We start from the raw sequence: 17,711 nt of genomic DNA, 5'->3' as shown, positions 1-17,711 counted from the left end.
AAATTGTTAATAAAAGAGTAAGATTTCTTCAGAAAGATTTTTTTGATCGTCGCGGACAAATTATAGATTTTAAATTTGCAGCCACCTATGAAGGACTTTCCGAACATAAGAGTTGTTTAGAAATTTAAATTTTTCGCGCGCGGCGACATCTATTGATGAACTTTACTATAAACAGAGGTTGTCATCAACATCAATGTCAAATTAATAAAAGTAAACTAACCTGTAATTAGAAATAGAAATTTCATTGGAAAGTGCAAATATTTAGGATTATTGAATTTAGTGAAAAGGTGAAAGTAATGAGATTTCATGCAATGGAGTTTATGTTTGTTTATTAATTTGCTTCATATATGAACGTAGTATCTAATAAAGAAAAACTTATAACTCAATATAAGAGCAGATTCACTGATTTTTATAAAAATTTAATACATTGTGTTACATCGGCAAGAAATGGCTTCTCAGTGGGAAGATTTTTACGCTACTCACTTACCACCATCTGATTTTGAAGACAACAGATCATTACTCAAAGAGTTCTGTGACAGACACAATAAATCAGGTCGAAGAATTGTTCTTGTTACGGTAACTGGAAGCATTACACCAAGAAACCAAAATTAATTTAACTTGTTTTAGTCTGGAGGCACTACTATTCCTTTGGAACATAACACAGTACGATTTGTTGACAATTTCAGTGCTGGCACGAGAGGTGCTGCATCTGCAGAATACTTTTTGGAACATGATTACTCCGTCATATTCCTTTACAGAGCCAAGTCTTTGGAACCCTTCACAAGACATTTTAATGGCCAAAAATTCATGGATATGTTAGTTCTACAAAACAGTGGTCCAAATACAACCATATCAGGTAGGGTTTTGAAAGTTTTTCGAAAAATATTCCTCATTTCGGCTGATTTCAGTAAAACCTGATAATGTAGATGTGCTCGCACCTGTACTTGAAAGCTACAAAACAGTTCAGGAAGGAGGGAGAATTTTGTACATCACTTTTACAACATTATCAGATTACTTCTGGCTGCTTAGGGCAGCATGTGAATGTTTGACAATATTTGGCAACAGAGCCCTTTTATACTTAGCGGCAGCTGTTTCTGATTTTTATATTCCTTCAAGTGAAATTGTGAGTTCTTGATATTTGGTTTTCTGAGTCCTTCGGTTATTGAAAAATTTTATATATCATGATAAAATATTCACTTCAGCAATCGACTTGACTCGAATTTTTCTAAATCAAACTGAGTATAAAATTTTGGATTATTTCTCTATCAATTTTGGAGTGCAGGAGATTTACGGGCTACATTATAATTAAACTAAATGTCCATTTCACTCTGCTGATTTAGTGATCTTATAGCCTACTCATAAAATCCAGTCAGCTGCTGGAGTTCCGAATATTCAACTACAACTAGTGCCAAAAATGTTAGCACCACTTGTTAGCCTGTGGGTACCACATGCCTTTGTAGTTTCCTTCAAGTTGGAAACAGATGAAAATATTTTGATAAGGAAAGCCAGAGAGGCCTTGAATAAATATAAGCATAAGGTAAAGTGTTTTATAACCAAGTTTTTCTGTCATCTGTCAAAAATGACAGTGTAGTTTGACAGATGACATTTTCAAATATTTGTTTTCAGCTAGTGATAGGTAATATGTTACAATCAAGGAGGCAGAAAGTTGTGTTTGTCACCCAGGAGAATAGTTATGAGTTGGTCTTAACAAGAGAGCAAATGTTAAATGGTTTGGAGATTGAAGATTTAATTGTCTCCAACTGCATAGCAAGTCATGATCAGTTCGTAAGTTCCTGAAGACGGTGGAAGGAATATGTGTATGTAGTAAGCTTTAAGATGACCTGTTAGATGGGAATCATTGTAACCTGTGGAGGAAGAATTGGAATAATCATATCAGGGTAAAACTATTTATAACATAAAATGAAAAACAGAGGCATTTATTATTGTACAAGTATATTGATGATGTTGTTCCTTATGTGTGGAAATATATCCCTTTTTTATTGTATGTGTCCTTTTCACCTGTTTCTGTTTCTTAACTTCGTATCTTCAGTAATTCATTTCAAGCTGTCGCAAGTTTGAAAAAATAACAATCGAAAAAGGCTAACTCTTGAATGCTATATTCCTTATGTTTTTCCTCATGTTTAGAATTTCTTCTTTATCCAGGTATTTCTTCAAATATAGGTCAAATCTGAATTCCTTGGACAACACTTTGAAGAGCCGTTCGCCGAATTTTCTGAAGAGTAAAAAATTATCACAAATTGCAGGAAAGTCCTTTAAATTTAATGCCCCATTAAACTTTTGATGGAACATTAAATTTTAACGGACTTTCCTGCAACTTTGCGGTTGATCGTTTCACAGAATCAAAAACATAACCTACCTCACCTCCAAATTCTTGTCTTCGACGAACTTTGGCAGATGATGAAAGATCTTCTTTCTCGTTTGTTCGCTGTTGTTGGGGTTCAAAATGCTCTCTGAGCCGGCTATGACTACTGCGCAGACAACCAAACGAACGGTAGCGGTACGCACGAGGTAGTTTTTGTGGGTAGGTCCTTTTGAACATAACGCCCTTATAGCGTGTGCGGTGGGGATGTGCGTGACCATGCAGTCCAAGGCCAGATTGGCATCTTGACGTATGAACTTGTTCGCGTCGGCTGTTTTGAACAGCAGCAGATCGACCACTTCGTCGAATTCCTGAGAAAATTGAATAAGTTAAGGAAAAACACAGAAAGGAGGTGCAATTCAGCAATTCGTCGGATTGATGACGTAGATGGAGGCTTTATGTCAAAGTGAATTGACAGAACTGGTATCAGTGGTATCGTTAGCAGTGGAGTAACGTGGGTAATGTTAGAAGAAGAAGAATGCGCATTTGTATCCTTACTGGTCTTCTGGTATCCCTGACAAACTCGAATAGATGACCAGCAGCTTGACAAGCAGTCCTACAAACGTGCGAACGAGGACTCCGAAGGAGCTCAATAAGTTTCTGGTTGATGGTGGTCATATGGGGAAAGATCAGTTCAACGTCCACCATTCTGCAGCAGTCAATTATCTCGGCGAGACCCTGTATGCATTTGTTCCTGTGAAACGTGGCATATTTAAATAAAGGAGCATTTGGGGAAGTGAAATTCTTCGATCCATCCTGTATTGAAGCAACAATAATTACCAATCCTGATCCTTTATCTTCGCCAACGGAGAGCTCATAATATTTTCGTTATAAACACTGGAGTTTTCTTCGGATTCTCGTCTGATAGTTTCCTGAAAAATGTAGAAAATCATGCAGCAAAACAAACTTAATCACAAAAAGACCCACAAGTCTATTTCGTGATCTTATTGTGATCTGAATGTTTATGTTTACCTTGTTGAAGAAGAAATCCATTGAGGAACAATTGGCGCTAGCTTCCATCTGATACGGGGTGGATTTCGAAGAGGATAAAGACTTTTTCTGAGCCTTGAAAGCATCGTAACTAGCGGTACTGAGGCTGCGCTCGACATAAGGTATATTTCTGACTTCTTTATTGTTAGCCTTGCATTTAGGGCTTGCAGAACGGCCACGCTTGGACGTGGTGAAGAGCTGATTAAGCTGTCTTATCACGTTCTGTGCATTTTTATTTTCGCTGGAGATTGTGGGAGCCATGTACGTAACCTTGCCTTTTGTCGAAGATCTCGGAGTACTAGAAACCGAAGATGAGTTAGTGATCCTACCGTTGGTTTCCATCCGATCAGATAAGTTGGAGGGTGTGACGGAGCAACTTTTGTCGGCCTCTTGCACGAAGTTTGGATGGTAGGTTTCCACGAATGGGGTGCTGCACCTCTCCCTCATACTCTGAATTAAGGTTGTCGCTTGGTGGTGGTTGAGATCTGGCGGAGTGTCAGTACCAGCGTCGAAGTAGATGGTGTTGGTGACCTGAACTTCTTCGTTCTCCGCCTGAACAGCATCCGCATCTGTATTGGCTGAATTTGGCGGCGGCTGAGAGGATCTACCCTCGACCAACTCGAAGACTTTGTCGTTATCGCAACTCACGTAACCCTCAGAAGATTCCATAGCCTCCAGGCTAGTCTGCGTGTCCGTGTTCCTCAGGATCGTTGTTTTATTCTTCGGGCTTTGGTTCAGACTATCCGGCGACATGCACTCGGATTCTATCTTGGCCAGTTGGAGTATGGTCTTGCTGGTCTGCGTGCTAGAATCTTGCAATCTCTTCAATGCTTCGAGTTTCTCATTCAGCTGTTTCGCGAATGTCGGCGTACGGTCCAAGAAACATCCCGCCGAAGAGGATTTGAAGTCTCCAGTCTTGTTGATAATCCTCCTGTCATTGTTGTCGGTGGGGTAGATGAAATTCGAGTAGATGGATCGTTTGGCTTTCGAGATTGAAGTAGTGTTCTGCATAATTTGAAATGGGAATTGACACGGTCATTTTGACATTTCCACTTTGACAATGCGTTTGGGATTCCACAGATTTGACGAAAGAAACACAGCATCAACATGATTAGATTGTTTTCTATACTGTCACAGATAAACACTGCTCTATTTTCTGATGGTCAAACTCTCTCATTCCGGAATACAGGCTCTGGAAAGCTCCTCAAAGAAGTCTACAGGAATATGATTGTGGGAATACAAATAACTTTATTTAATGCTGCAAATATTTTAATGTATAACACCACAGAGAGTATTTCAATTTGAGCTATTTTCATCGTCTAATGATGATTGAAACAACTCGACATTAAACAGGTCATCGTCAGAAATATCAGGAAAGCATCAATTAAGAAATATCTGAAAGTTGTTAATTGGTTGTGTTCGACATGAACGTCAAAACACTATAAGCCGTGCGGGTTACCTGAAAAAAAAAAAGATTATTTTCTAATTTACGGATCAAACACTACATACTAAATTATTCTTGAATAGTAGGATGTTTTTCTAAAATTCATATTTCGGTTTTTTTGTAATTCACTCTCACGTTCCATTAAATTCATTTCATTTTGAGTTAACATTTTCGCCAATATATTGGCGAATCACTCTGTACCTTCGTACAGACAAAAATCTTCAAATGTATTGAATTGCCTTCGAATAACTTCACAACATTTTCTTCAACATCTGATCTAGTTATATAGGATTGTTCATATAATGTCAAGTAAGAAAGTCGCACTTACAGCAAGCAATAAGTTGTTATTGATGATAACAAAAGGCTGAGCAAGAACTTGAATGGGAATCTTAACAGTTCCAAGAAGAATATGATAGTTCTTTCTCATTTTCGGAGTCATCTTGTACCATGGCAGCTTGTTTAAAGATCTCTCTAGTTTCTCGTGCTGAGGATACATAAATATTATAACATATACTTCTGATTACACTAAATTAGATGGAACTCGAACACAGCTAAACATTAAACGATTTCATGAACCGATGAAGATTCATTATTAGATTCTTTGCTCCCTTATAACATCGAGGGCTTTAGGTGGCCTATGGAGGGTAGGTACTACTTACTACTACCCTCCACTGACCACTATCCATTGAACTCAATAAAGATGTTGAGTTCAATCAAAGAGGATCTTTGGTTCAATGTATATAATTGTAATTATATAAAACTGTTTCTCTACTACATTAACAAAACCGATCGATTTACTCTACCTCATCCTCCCAGTTTTGTCCATAACGACACAAAACCATCTGCAGCGCGTATGAGCCTACTAGGAAAAGAGTTTCACTATATCGGCGTCGCTAGAAAGATCCAAATAAATTGATATGCATTAATAGTTATTTAACTGTCGTATTCCTCACCACAATAATAATATATCCAGCCATCGACAATGAGAAAGATGCACTTGTGTAACCGGAAGTGAAGATATAACCGAGCGACTCATTCATTTCTTTGCTACACCTAAACATAAAGAGCTTCATTCATTTTGATAAGAAGAAAAAATTGTTGGTTTCAGGAATGTCCCTTTCAAAATATCAATAGAATTCCATTTGAAAATTTCCTTGAAATTGTCGGATAGGTACTCACTCTAGTATTTCAATATAATATTTCGCGATGTACTTGATTTCCTCCTCAAGTCCCTGTAGATTCTCATGACCAATTTGCTCAACTCTGTTCCTTAAATCCTTCAGCCTCTCGGGAATTAATTTCAAAATTCCCACCAGGAAAGTCAATGTTGCAGTGTACATCGGAAATATGAAGGATTGTCCCGCATCGAACCACAACTTCAATATCCAGTCTTTGAAGTATTTATCCTCTTCGAATGGGTACCAGACAGCTGTATGATAGCCGCATCTGTACCTTGTATCATTTAGAATTTGCCTGGCCTCACAAAATTTATCAGTTGCTAAGTAATAGATCGACAGTAGGCTATCTGAGGTGAACACTGAGCAGAAAATTATGCACACCATTATGTTGATATTTTTCTGCTTGGTGACAAGGGCCTGTGGCAATCCGAAAGTATCTGATCCTATCCGATCGATCACCCTCCAGAGTCTCTTTCCGACAATCATGTAGGTTGTTATCACAATCAAAGTCTCTCCCATGATTGTCGAATAGTACATGCTCTCGAAAACTTTTTGGTACAATCCAGCTGAAATTTTCGAAAGAAATCATGTTTTGATCCGTTTTATCGTTTATCATTTCCTGAATTGGCGGCACACCCATCTGTATATCCTCCGTTTTAATTATATGGGTGCCTATCAAACCAATATTGTAAATTATTCAAGGAGGATATATTATGATGGCTATTATCCAGTGAATAACCTGACATGCGCAGCTGAGTGTACTTTACCCACCATTAAACCCGCCATTTAATTCCAGTAACAGTGTAATTCTTCCCCTTTTGGATTTACAATATTGGAAATGGTAAACGAGAATAAATAAACTAAAACTTTTCATATTCCAAACAACGATGCAATATCAAGTTGAAACCATAGGCAAACAAACCTGAATAGACATTATAGGCATAACCATGGACTCCTACTATGATTGGTAAAGTAGCAACTAGGAAAAGAATATAATGTTTCAACAATAATCTGATTGAAAAGGTTTCACCTTCAACGGGATGTATTAAGGCAATTTTCTGAAGTGTTTTCACGCCAACAAAGCTCTGATTTTTAGCCTGGCAATCCATTTGAACTGTACTGAAAAGACAATTCTCATTTTATTTTTGATTTCTCAGAATTTATAGTGGATGTGTGAATCTCTTTAAAGAACACGAAAAAAATTCAAAATAGGGTTTAAGTCAATCTAGTATATGAAGAACTTACCTGCCGAACAATGACTGTATACTTACAGGGTTAATGAAAGAAAATGATACTTCTATATTTCAAAGGGCAATTGCTCGTTGAAAACATATCAATGATGTTAATATTTAAAATAATTTCTCAATATTCATCAACCCTTGTTTGCTTTAGAAACAAAGTGAAATTTAATGACCTGATATACAAGCATGTGGAACAGACTAATTCTCATATTTCCATATGGATTTTATTTTCCAATTGCTATCTACTCTTGAAAATTGTCGAATTTTTCAGAAAAATCCATATTCATTCTCTTAAGCCCATTTGCAACAGCCGAGAATTCTCTAGAGAATTTACTCGAGAATTCATGCGCCGTGAATTCTCTGCAGTTACATACGCACTGTTCAGTTGCATACAAAATAATCTCTGCCGTTTTCTTGCCAAAATTTTTACAGAAGTCTCCAGAGAATTCTCGACTGTTACAAACGGGCTTTACAAAAATCATCATTGCATTTTGAAAATGTCGATTCCTTCACATAATCCATGAATACCTTCGAAAATTGTCGAATTTTCTACAACATTTTTTGAATATCTTCAGAAATGCATGTATACCTACCTATCTTTGAAAATTGTCGATTCTTCTAAAAAGAGCAGTGAATGTACCTTATACCTTTGAAATAGTCGATTTCTTCATCTATCATAATTTCATTCGTTTTCATTTTAACTAAGAATTTTTTACTCCAGAAATCGCAAAAAACGAAGATTTATGTTCACATTTGCGTCTGGTATATGTCAATATCTGGAATTTCTTTCTTTTTTCTCTAAATCAGCTGATTTTCCCCTCTTACCTCCTGTCTTTCACGTGCACACATATTACGAACACAATTTAGTTTGACAAAAAAAATGTGTCAGTAATTACTGAAACATTTTGTTGAAGCTGAAACCTTACCTGAATCACTAAACACAAAAGTAAGCTAAAGATTAAACATTTGTATAAACAGATAACATTCTTTATTATGCCTAAAATCAAATCAGATCAATTTTACAATATCAGTCTTATGATTAACAATATCTGAAACGATAATATTTCACAAAAAATCACTTCAAAAATGACAAGTTCATCAACATCCTATAGCTCTCGGCAATTCTAGCGTACAATTCCCTCCTGACCGGAGCAGAGAATTTCATCGAGACACACAGCATCGAACTAGCGGCAAACATCAGGTTATATCCGACAACTACATACAAGTCATCCAGCCACTCGATCCTCCCGAAATCGCCTAGCAAATCGAAATTGGTTATTCCTGAAATAACGAAATTAAAAAAAAATTCCACCAGTAAAAACGACCGACTCACCTAAAATCTTCAATAAAACCGGCAGCGCCGAGCTAAGAATAAGAACCAAGGCACAGTTACCTATTATCAGGATGAAAGGGGTGCTTTTAGGGGTGGGCCTGATTCTCCTCATTATAGGCGTGGTGTACAATCCGATAAAAGACGTAGCTACGAAATAAAGGATAAGTAGGATCTCCACTGCAGCGCCTAGGGTACCAAGCTTCGACAGCGAGCTCACTCCCAGAGTGAATTGCTAGAGGGAAAAATCGAATTTATAATTCCCAGTGACAACAAACGTTTTTAGGTGTGTTGAACAAAGAAGCCCAAATTTTTCGTGAAGGTGTAAATAGGCAGTTTTATACTGTTGGGAACTAGCCTAAGTACGCCTCTGGCAAATACGAGAGCTTTAATCCACGATGCATGTGCATCACAAAAACGAAACAAAACATAAACATATGGCTGGACAATGAATGGTTCAGTACCAAGTTCATCGGATTGGATACATCAGGTCACTTTTGAGGGAATCATAATTGTTGTATCGTGTAAATTAGGGTGAAAAAAAAACCAACTGAACCACATATGTCCCTCAAGAACAGTTAGTTCCAAAATACCGAGGGCAATAGGGAATACTCCTTCTGACGAAAATGATGTATTTTTTCAAGTATAAGTATTTAAAAATAAAAAATAAAAATGGGTATTTAAAATTTAAAGCGTTTCATTTCAATTGCACAAGTTGGCAACATCGACAGAAATATGCCTTGATGATAAAGGACAACAAATACATTATCTTGATGAGATAGACATAGATGGCTGTCTGTGAAGTCTGCGACGAACGAGGAAGGTCGTAAAATTTTATGGTATTTTTATGGCCGGCTGCAGTTGAGGCTCGCCACTAAGTACGCGCCTTATGATGGCTGTAAATAAACAGCTGTTATTTTATAAACAAGCTGATAGGACATTACCCTTTTTATTTCCTAGTAGGCGCTGTTGCCAAATCGTAAACTTGAAACCAAGCGATTTAAATTTTAAAACCTCATATTTGAAGAATGATTTTGAATAGTTTTCGAGGTGCACTTGAAAAAATCATGAATAAACTTGCATATGCAGTGATAACCCAAATTGAGGAGAATTCCCCATTCAAAAGTGCCACAGACATGCTAAAAACTCACCTGTGAGCTTACAGGTAGGGCCTGGATGCCTATAAGCAATGACACGGTATTCTGTATCACATACAGCACGGCTATGCCGGTAAGTCCTATTAAAAGCAACATAGCGACAGGGTATATCACATTCTTCAAGAGAGAAGAAGATCTCCTCTGTTTATCTGAAAGATAAAACCAATTTTGTGACCGCCAAAAGGCGCGTTTCGAAAATTCCATTCCATAAATCTCAATATCAACTCTGCCATACCTAAAAATTTCCGTCTCCTCTCCAACTCCGAGAGCAGGGTTCCCAAGGCTATCTGCAACTCCCCGTTTCTGAGTTTCTTAACCTCTTGCGGCAACGCGTACTCGTCGTCTTGACTATTGGACGACAAGTTCTCGGACAGGGGCGGTACGTTGGTGTAAAACTTCCCGTTGACTTGAGCGTGTTTCAGTCTTCGTCTCAGACTCTCCTCCTCCATCGCGCAGGCGTAAAATTCCTCGTTGACGTCCCTTATGAATTGGGGTTTGATGTAGAACTTGCCCATGATGTCGAAGAGGCGGATGAAGCCCAGAGGGGTACTCACTGCGGAGAAAATGATATGGAAGATGTAAAGAATAAATTCTTCGGCTCGATACTTTGGCGAACTTTATCACCGTGGAATTGGTCGAGGTAATGAAGGATTTGAAGGTAGCTGTGATTGAGCAATAACCCTTCATTCATTCATTCATTCATTGCTGAATCTCGTTACCGGGAATAAATCTACAAAAAGACTAAAAAACCAGACTATCGGTGCGATCAAACTTATAATTTCTTAGGACTACTTGCGACTGTGTGCCCTCCTGTGACTGAAGAGACCCAACCGCGATCTACAGATTCTTCCACACTCTGGGCATGGATAGTCACCAATCAGATCTGGCCGCTACTGTATTCTTTTCGATTTTGGGGAGTCTTGTGTCTTGCATCCTCAGAATGTGGCCGCTCCATCTGAGTCGGCCCCTTGTTACTTCAGTCTCAATTGTTATACAACTCGCGCGCTGCAAGACTTCTGCATTTGAAAATTTGTGGAACCATATGATGTGCATTATTTGTCTCAGATGACGTTGTTGCGTTTGTTCAAGTTGTTTGAAGTGTCGCCTGTAGGGAGTCCAGCTTTCGCTTCTGTAAAGAAGAGCTGGGAGGACTATTGCTCTGTAAACAGCTGTCTTGGTCTTCAGATTGAGGTCGTGATTTTGGAACACTCTGTCCTTTAGCTTCCAGAATGCCCGTGATGCCGAATTGATACGGTTGTGCATTTCCATGTCCAAGTTAGCCCTAGTATTTATGAAGCTTTCCAAGTATTTGAACTGCTCGACCAGTTCTAGAGTTTCATCCTCCAGGCTGATATCTGTTTGAAGGTTTTCTGGCGGACTTACCAGGATTTTGGTTTTTTCCATATTTAGTCTAAGGCCTAAAGCTTCGTATATATGTATGTTTATAGGTGTCCAACATTATCTGTAGATCCTCTGAGCTGCTAGCGATAAGTGCGCAGTCGTCTGCATATTGAAGTTCCGGGATAAACTTAGTACTTTTTGTTGAGGCGCTTCAGGTTAAACAGGCCTCCATCAAATCTGAATCTTATTTCAACACCTCTTACAGGCATACCCATGTCAGCAATTATCGAGACAGGTATGGCGAAAATATAGAACAGTAAAGGCGTTACCACGCAGCCTTGTTTTATTCCAGAGTTGGTTAAGAAATGGTCGGTTGTAGAGCAATTATGCTGCATTCTAGCGGTGCTGTAGGTATGGAGGCTTTTAAACACTGCTAAGAATAACACCTAAACCCTTAATGCAACAGTCCTGTATGCATTAGATACGAGGTTAACGCCTATTTGGCTATGAATAATGACAATTGGACTAGAAGAGATCTAGTTAGTTCAATGGTAAACAACAGAGGACGTATAGCGATCATAGGAGAGTAGCGACAGACCAATTCTCGCCCTTATTTGAGGTCATACCGCATAACCCAACCAACGATGACGATCAAATGAAGCAGAGAATCTTTTTTTTCTAAGCCAGCAGCCACATCCATATACTGAATAGCATCTTTTATAATATGATGAAAAATATTCAATTTCAAATTCCGATATAGAAATTTTCCGTACCAAATTTTTGGTTTGTTACAATTCTCAAAAGTAATATTTTCAGTGGCCGATTTCGAAAGTTTAGTATTGGAAATAATAAGCAAAAACCCCCTCACTTCATTCGTTATTTAAGTGGGTCATCCATCCTTACGAATTACATGAAGTGAAATTCTTTCAACATAAACAATGGCATATCCAAATATGAAGCCGACTCGATAATGTTATCATGTTGGCATAAATTTGAAAATTTTTAACTTGACAAGTACTCACCCAGCAGTATCAAGGCGCCAAAAAAAGATATGCAGGAATACAGAAGAGGTAAATAGTAGCTCCATAAATCTGAAAATAATGCAATAAATCGAATAAAAATCAATATCATTTAAGACTCGTAATCTACTCACTTAGTAGTCTGTACAAACTAGAATTTTCTTTATCGATAAGTGCAGATATCACATAGGTCATGCCGAGCACAAGCACGCCCAAAAGGCCTAATACTGTAAACGTTTCGTAAACTCTCCCAAGGATGCCTTTCCGGTAGCCGAAGAAGCCTTCAGATTCGGTGAATAAATACGCGAATGGTAAAAACACGAACAGAGACAGGTTTGAGAACAGGAATACATAATTCCAGAGACCTGCAACAATAAAAAAAGAAGAATTGATGACAACTTGTTTAAAAGTTTCGAAAATATTCTTCTATTTATACGACTCAAAATCATGCACAATTATTTTGAGTAGGTATAACAATATAATGTGAAGGTGGTAGAATCAATATTTATGATCCACTGGAAATGACGATAGTTTATCAAATAATTTTGTATATATTTTCGATCATGCGTTAGATCTTCCGTAACTTAATTAAGCAACCTTGGCGAATCAAAATATTCATTCCGTTCAGACGACAACCGAGGTCGACAGTGGATGGGTTTTTGCCTAGAACAACATATAGTCTGGTACAGTTATTTCCTGGTCCAGTGAATCACAATAATACAACCATGGTCCGTAAAAATGACTCTTGATTCGATAAATCGAATTTTATAGACCGACAATGTAATCAAATGCATATTGGTCGCAGCTCAACAACTGTGTCATTTCAGTTCATTATTTCTAATGAAGTTTATACATTTTGGGACATGTGGGCAGAGCTGGGAAAAATAAATATTTCGCTCCAAATAACATGATGGCAATGATGACTCAAAGAAGAGCTTTTTAATTCGAATTTTTTGATTATTCCAATCCATCATGTGATTATTGTCTGTTGAACATTTTTCTCCTGTATAGTTTTTTCTACGAATGCAGGAATATGCATGCAGCACTCTAATGCCTCAATCATTATTTGAATGATATTTTGTGCTGGTCAGTAAATTTCAGAATGTACATCGTATGTTACGTTGCCAATATTCGCAATATAACGTACTATTCTCTTGTCCCATTTTCTTGAATAGTGTCGTTGATCTATAACGGTGGTTCTCAAACTTTTTCACATTTTCAACGTGTCCCATATCACGAAAATCGTGAAAACCTTATTCAGTTTTAGAATATTGTCAGTTGATCGTTGATTGCAAAAGAAAGACGGGGAACCAAAAGATGAAAGAGCATACAGGATGGAAATATATTATTCCGATTGAAAATTATACATTATATCATTTCTGTCAATTCCTTTCCACACCACGGAAATAACTGGTTGAGAACCGATGATCTGTAATGAGCTGCAACTCTCTACAACACTGATGGACAACAGTTACCCGTTTTTGCATGACACAAAGTAATCATTGGGAAAATAATTCTTGTCATATAAATCGCAGATATAAGCAGGGATCATTTTATACGAGGTGGCTCGAAAAAATCGAAACTTGCTTTGCAAATCCCCTCTTGATAGTTTAGATTCGCAACTGTATCCGAAAGTGTTTAGAGTTAGGTTAGCTAACCTAGAGTTAGGTTAGGTGAAATAAAACGTCACCCAAATCCACACAAAGAATTTCATCAAATTCGCACCAGCGACTTGACCAAAAACTATAGAGTTAGGTTTGCTAACCTAGAGTAAGGTTGGGTTAGCTAACCTATAGTTAGGTTAATCAAAGATTATAGAGTTGTGTTTGCTAACCTAACCTAACTCTAGGTTAGCTAACCTAGATTAAGGTTGGATTAGCTAACCTATAGTTAGGTTAGATTAACTAACCTAACTCTATAATCCGAGGGGTCTTTCACTGCGGAATTTTAGTGTACAAAATGATGGAATTGAGGCGGAATTGCACGGAATTTTATGGAATTACACGGAATTATATTGGAATTCATTGGAATGGAATTGAAGGACATTTTATAGGAATTCAATGGAATTGAACGGCATTCTGAAGGAATTGAATGGAATTGTAAAGGAATTGAATGGAAATGAACATGCGCAGAAAGATGCTTTTCAATAATCGTGTCACCTAAGAATCGTTTTGATATAACCTATAAAAGTACTTATTTTAGTGTGAAGTCGATGATGCTCAAGCGGAGTAGATAATCTCTATCATCATTCCAGTGATATTTAACATATTATACAAGGTGGCCATGTCAAACAATCCATAGTCGAACATTTCCATATATTTGAGTGTTTCTGGAAAACGTGATTTTGATTTTATTTATGAATTAATATGGCTTTCATGTCGGAAACTATATAGTAGGAAGTGATGGGTGACATGCATTAAGTGGTCGAGTTTATGAATTTGTCATAAATGTCCAAATGGAAATTGAGCCTTCTAGCCGTTTTCCCAAAAAACTTTTTTATTTACGGAAATATTTTACGCGGGCCACAATGTAGGTATAATAGGTTAAATATATTTTTGAAATGAAAAATAATAGTGATTTTTTCTAAGTCATACTTGACTCGAAAACAAAAGAGGAACGCAGTTGAGGTCATGAGTTTCTCAAAAAAGTATGCCATTCATTTTCCTAAATATATTGAGTCTTAGGGTAAATATGTTTTAGTTCATAAGTTCATTCACCTATTTCGCCACCCTAATTTTTTCAACAGTTTTTTTGGTTTGAAAAAATTCCTACTTTGGGTTAATTTTTGCTGAAATTATTTTATTGAGAATAAATGGCTGTATTGCCAATAATACAGTTCTACTGATATTTCGATTTTTGGTTCGATCTCAGATTAGATGCACTAGTAGATCCAGTCTAGGATAAATTATACTTCAGATGGAGCAAGACGAAACTTCGAGCGAAGCTTGCCGCGAAATCACAGCTGGGGAACATGAGACATATCAAAATTCGAACTTATTTGACGGCAACTTGATAAGATTCACTGTTGGGTTCGACAAAACTGGGTGAAGATGATTTCAACAAAATAGAGAAAAATTTATTTTTTTGTCTTAGGTTTTAATGTTGAGTTATACAGTGTTCTTTATAGGTGATATTTATTCATTCGAATTTTTATTTGTCCTAATTACTTATAGTGGACAGCACACTCATGTTGAGTTTTCACTGAAAATTACTGCGATAAATTGAACGGAATTGAGTGGAATTGAGCGGATTTGATGAATTTAACGGAATTGTGATGAATTGAATGGAATTTAGGTGGATTGAACGGAATTTTCCTGAATTTAGTGGAATTAATCGCGAAATTGGAATTTTAGTGTACAAAAAACGTCCAGTGAAAGACCCCTCGCTATAATCTATGGTCTAGTGGCTGGTGCGAATTTGATGAAATTCTTTGTGAGTTAGGTTTGCTAACCTAGAGAAAGGTTGGGTTAGCTAACCTATAGTTAGGTTGACCAAAGACTATAGAGTTGGGTTTGCTAACCTAACCTTACACTAGGTTAGCTAACCTAGAGTAAGGTTGGGTTAGCTAACCTATAGTTAGTTTAGGTTAGCTAATCTAAATCTATAATCTATGGTTAAGTGGCTGGTGCGAATTTGATTAAATTGTGTGGATTTCGACACGTTTTATTACACAATTTTGTGTGTGAGCGTCGGTAGGATGGTTCAGATTAACAATTGAATGGTTATATGTTCAGAACATTGTTTTATCGCATATCAGAAAAATTTTGACGTTTCTAAATTGATTTTTCCGTTCCGTCAAGAATGAAAATCATCGAAATCCATCATTTTGACAATCGACGTCAGTTTGAGACGTCAGACGTCTGTTTGACGGAAGTCTGGTTAGCACCGATCACAGAGGTGTTTTACATCGATCGGACTAGAAGAATACTCTGTTTTTTGGCCTCGGTATTCATGAATTAATATCTGATATAATTAATATTTCTTCGAAAAAATATTCCGGAATTAAACAATTCGACGGCCCTCAAAAATATGTTTATAGCAGGGAGCAGGATAGCTCCATTTTTGTCAGCAACAATAAGATTTGCAATGAAATTGAAAAAAATCTAATTTGAAAAGGACAATGTGGATGCAAAAGTTCATTGAGATAATCATATTGAAAATAAAGATATTTTATCATTCTGAGTGCATCTCTCATGAATTTGTAATATATGAATATGTACTGAAAACTTTATCAAGCAGTTAAAGGGTCCTCAATCAACCAAGGATTTGCATATTCAGAAATTTATCAGTATGAAGATAACCATTGAAATATTGGAATAAAGTTGCTTTGTATGATTTTGACGAAAGAATTCATAGAAGATCTAATCTTCAATACTTCAGGGTATAATTATCAATTATTTGGACTTACCCTGTATCAAGGAACTGTTTAACCATTTAATGTAATAACTGTTAGCATAGATGATTAGAACCTCATTAGAGATTATGGAAATTGGTAGAAGCAATAAAGCACCAATAGATACTGCCAGAGAAAAGGTACATAGTGCTGTGCTGATCCTATAAACAGTGATCTCATCTTTGTCCATGCTATAATATTCCTCATGGTTGCTTCTTTTATAACGTTTAAGTATAGCATAGCTGACAAGGTAGAGAACAAGGAACAACAGCAGAAAGATCTGAAAAAATGGTTATTCAATGAAAAAACGTCCATAACTGTAGTAATTTCAAGAGTCATAATGGGCTTTGAAGGATTTAAATCAAGATTCAAGTCTTCAAAGAAAACTGAGATCCACGAAATATATTGCACATAATTCCTATGATAGTGACAAAAAAAACATATTCTATTTTTGTCAGGATCAAACAATTTCAATTGAAGTTTGTCCTCGTTAATGTGTCCATAAATTTCAGAAAAACAAAAGGAAAAAAGAGGCCTTTCAATGGAGTGCATAAATAGAATGTGAAGCTTCAAAAACAAGCAGAAGAAACTCGCATTGTTTACATTCTGACGATGTTATTCATCCTGACGACACCAATCGCGTTTATCTAAACTATCACCACGTACTTTCAATCGCAATACATTACTTATAATAATTGAATTGTGGGGTACTCACAATTTGCTCCCTAACATTGTTGTGAAAAATTTGCTCCCTTATATCTGGTTCATCATCTTCATAATCGTCCATTTCATTCATCTATTGGTGGTGTTTACAAACAACAACCCCAAGCTCGAAAATATTTTCATTTTCGATTAAATACGGCTTATTCCATCGGAGATCACTTGTATGTCTTTGGATCGTTCTATTTGATATTTGTCAATGAGAACTAACACAAAGTGGGACTTGGGTCAACTTAAACACTAAACCTATTAGATGAATAACTGAGGGCCACTTATACTTAGATATTTATTTGGTCACACGAACGTTGTATACGGATTCCTTGACAAATACTATTTAAAACTGACATTTAGGATGGAGGGAGAAGAGTCATATGTTAATGACACTTATGACCTTGATCACAGACTTAAAGAGGTTCCTACTCTTATCATGTCGGACTCCGCCTTCTTTAGAATCGCCACAACAGATCCCTGCGCCATCGTGCTAATTTTTTTGGAAACACTTGTAGCAGGTAGTCGAA

At 36.9% G+C, this 17,711-nt stretch overlaps 4 protein-coding genes across 6 annotated transcripts; 1 reads left to right on the top strand and 3 right to left on the bottom strand.

Moving 5' to 3' along the window:
* The first annotated feature begins 179 nt into the window (after positions 1-179).
* LOC123319160 (phosphopantothenate--cysteine ligase) lies at positions 180-2,005 on the top strand. Its single transcript, XM_044906019.1, has 5 exons — positions 180-576; positions 628-856; positions 909-1,123; positions 1,352-1,537; positions 1,627-2,005. The coding sequence occupies exons 1-5, from the start codon at positions 448-450 to the stop codon at positions 1,795-1,797; spliced, it is 930 nt and encodes a 309-aa protein (XP_044761954.1). The 5' UTR covers positions 180-447; the 3' UTR covers positions 1,798-2,005.
* On the bottom strand, positions 1,922-4,440 carry LOC123319159. 2 transcript variants are annotated; one of them, XM_044906017.1, is made up of 5 exons: positions 3,353-4,440; positions 3,161-3,252; positions 2,879-3,074; positions 2,378-2,691; positions 1,922-2,233 (listed from the first exon to the last, which is right to left on the bottom strand). In XM_044906017.1, exons 1-5 carry the CDS (start codon positions 4,379-4,381, stop codon positions 2,101-2,103), a joined length of 1,764 nt encoding a protein of 587 aa, XP_044761952.1. In that variant the 5' UTR covers positions 4,382-4,440; the 3' UTR covers positions 1,922-2,100. The 2 variants fall into 2 exon arrangements, with proteins under 2 accessions (XP_044761952.1, XP_044761953.1); XM_044906018.1 differs by having other exon boundaries at positions 2,383-2,691.
* A 217-nt stretch (positions 4,441-4,657) lies between these two features.
* LOC123319274 lies at positions 4,658-6,624 on the bottom strand. Of its 2 annotated transcripts, XM_044906146.1 has the most exons (4): positions 5,768-6,624; positions 5,618-5,707; positions 5,143-5,298; positions 4,658-4,829 (listed from the first exon to the last, which is right to left on the bottom strand). In XM_044906146.1, exons 1-4 carry the CDS (start codon positions 5,885-5,887, stop codon positions 4,776-4,778), a joined length of 420 nt encoding a protein of 139 aa, XP_044762081.1. In that variant the 5' UTR covers positions 5,888-6,624; the 3' UTR covers positions 4,658-4,775. The 2 variants fall into 2 exon arrangements, 1 of the variants encoding a protein (XP_044762081.1); XR_006538459.1 differs by lacking the exon at positions 4,658-4,829 and having other exon boundaries at positions 5,288-5,298; positions 5,618-6,624.
* Positions 6,625-8,204: 1,580 nt separating this feature from the next.
* Positions 8,205-17,541, bottom strand: LOC123319170 (protein Lilipod). Its single transcript, XM_044906030.1, has 8 exons — positions 17,189-17,541; positions 16,489-16,753; positions 12,215-12,445; positions 12,084-12,152; positions 9,956-10,273; positions 9,715-9,869; positions 8,567-8,798; positions 8,205-8,514 (listed from the first exon to the last, which is right to left on the bottom strand). Exons 1-8 carry the CDS (start codon positions 17,267-17,269, stop codon positions 8,309-8,311), a joined length of 1,557 nt encoding a protein of 518 aa, XP_044761965.1. The 5' UTR covers positions 17,270-17,541; the 3' UTR covers positions 8,205-8,308.
* Between the last annotated feature and the right edge of the window lie 170 nt (positions 17,542-17,711).

This window comes from Coccinella septempunctata, chromosome 8 (assembly GCF_907165205.1).
Source record: "Coccinella septempunctata chromosome 8, icCocSept1.1, whole genome shotgun sequence".
Lineage (NCBI taxonomy): Eukaryota > Metazoa > Arthropoda > Insecta > Coleoptera > Coccinellidae > Coccinella > Coccinella septempunctata.
Note: the sequence above shows the minus strand (reverse complement) of the source record. Positions and strands in the feature narration are given on the sequence as shown.

Bases quoted from the DNA above. Each gene is read 5' to 3' on its own strand.
- LOC123319159 (XM_044906017.1), bottom strand. From the start codon at position 4,381: ATGCAGAACACTACTTCAATCTCGAAAGCCAAACGATCCATCTACTCG. The intron at 3,075-3,160 runs GTAATTATTGTT...CACGTTTCACAG, and splicing joins AAGATAAAGGATCAGGATTG to GAACAAATGCATACAGGGTC. The intron at 2,234-2,377 runs GTAGGTTATGTT...TTTACTCTTCAG, and splicing joins GACAAGAATTTGGAGGTGAG to AAAATTCGGCGAACGGCTCT.
- LOC123319274 (XM_044906146.1), bottom strand. From the start codon at position 5,887: ATGAAGCTCTTTATGTTTAGGTGTAGCAAAGAAATGAATGAGTCGCTC. The intron at 5,708-5,767 runs GTGAGGAATACG...GGATCTTTCTAG, and splicing joins CTGGATATATTATTATTGTG to CGACGCCGATATAGTGAAAC. The intron at 4,830-5,142 runs GTAAGTGCGACT...TTTTTTTTTCAG, and splicing joins ATAACAACTTATTGCTTGCT to GTAACCCGCACGGCTTATAG.
- LOC123319170 (XM_044906030.1), bottom strand. From the start codon at position 17,269: ATGAATGAAATGGACGATTATGAAGATGATGAACCAGATATAAGGGAG. The intron at 12,446-16,488 runs GTAAGTCCAAAT...TTATTGTTGCAG, and splicing joins AAACAGTTCCTTGATACAGG to GTCTCTGGAATTATGTATTC. The intron at 8,515-8,566 runs GTGAGTCGGTCG...TCGTTATTTCAG, and splicing joins GGTTTTATTGAAGATTTTAG to GAATAACCAATTTCGATTTG.
- LOC123319160 (XM_044906019.1), top strand. From the start codon at position 448: ATGGCTTCTCAGTGGGAAGATTTTTACGCTACTCACTTACCACCATCT. The intron at 577-627 runs GTAACTGGAAGC...AACTTGTTTTAG, and splicing joins GAAGAATTGTTCTTGTTACG to TCTGGAGGCACTACTATTCC. The intron at 1,538-1,626 runs GTAAAGTGTTTT...ATTTGTTTTCAG, and splicing joins TGAATAAATATAAGCATAAG to CTAGTGATAGGTAATATGTT.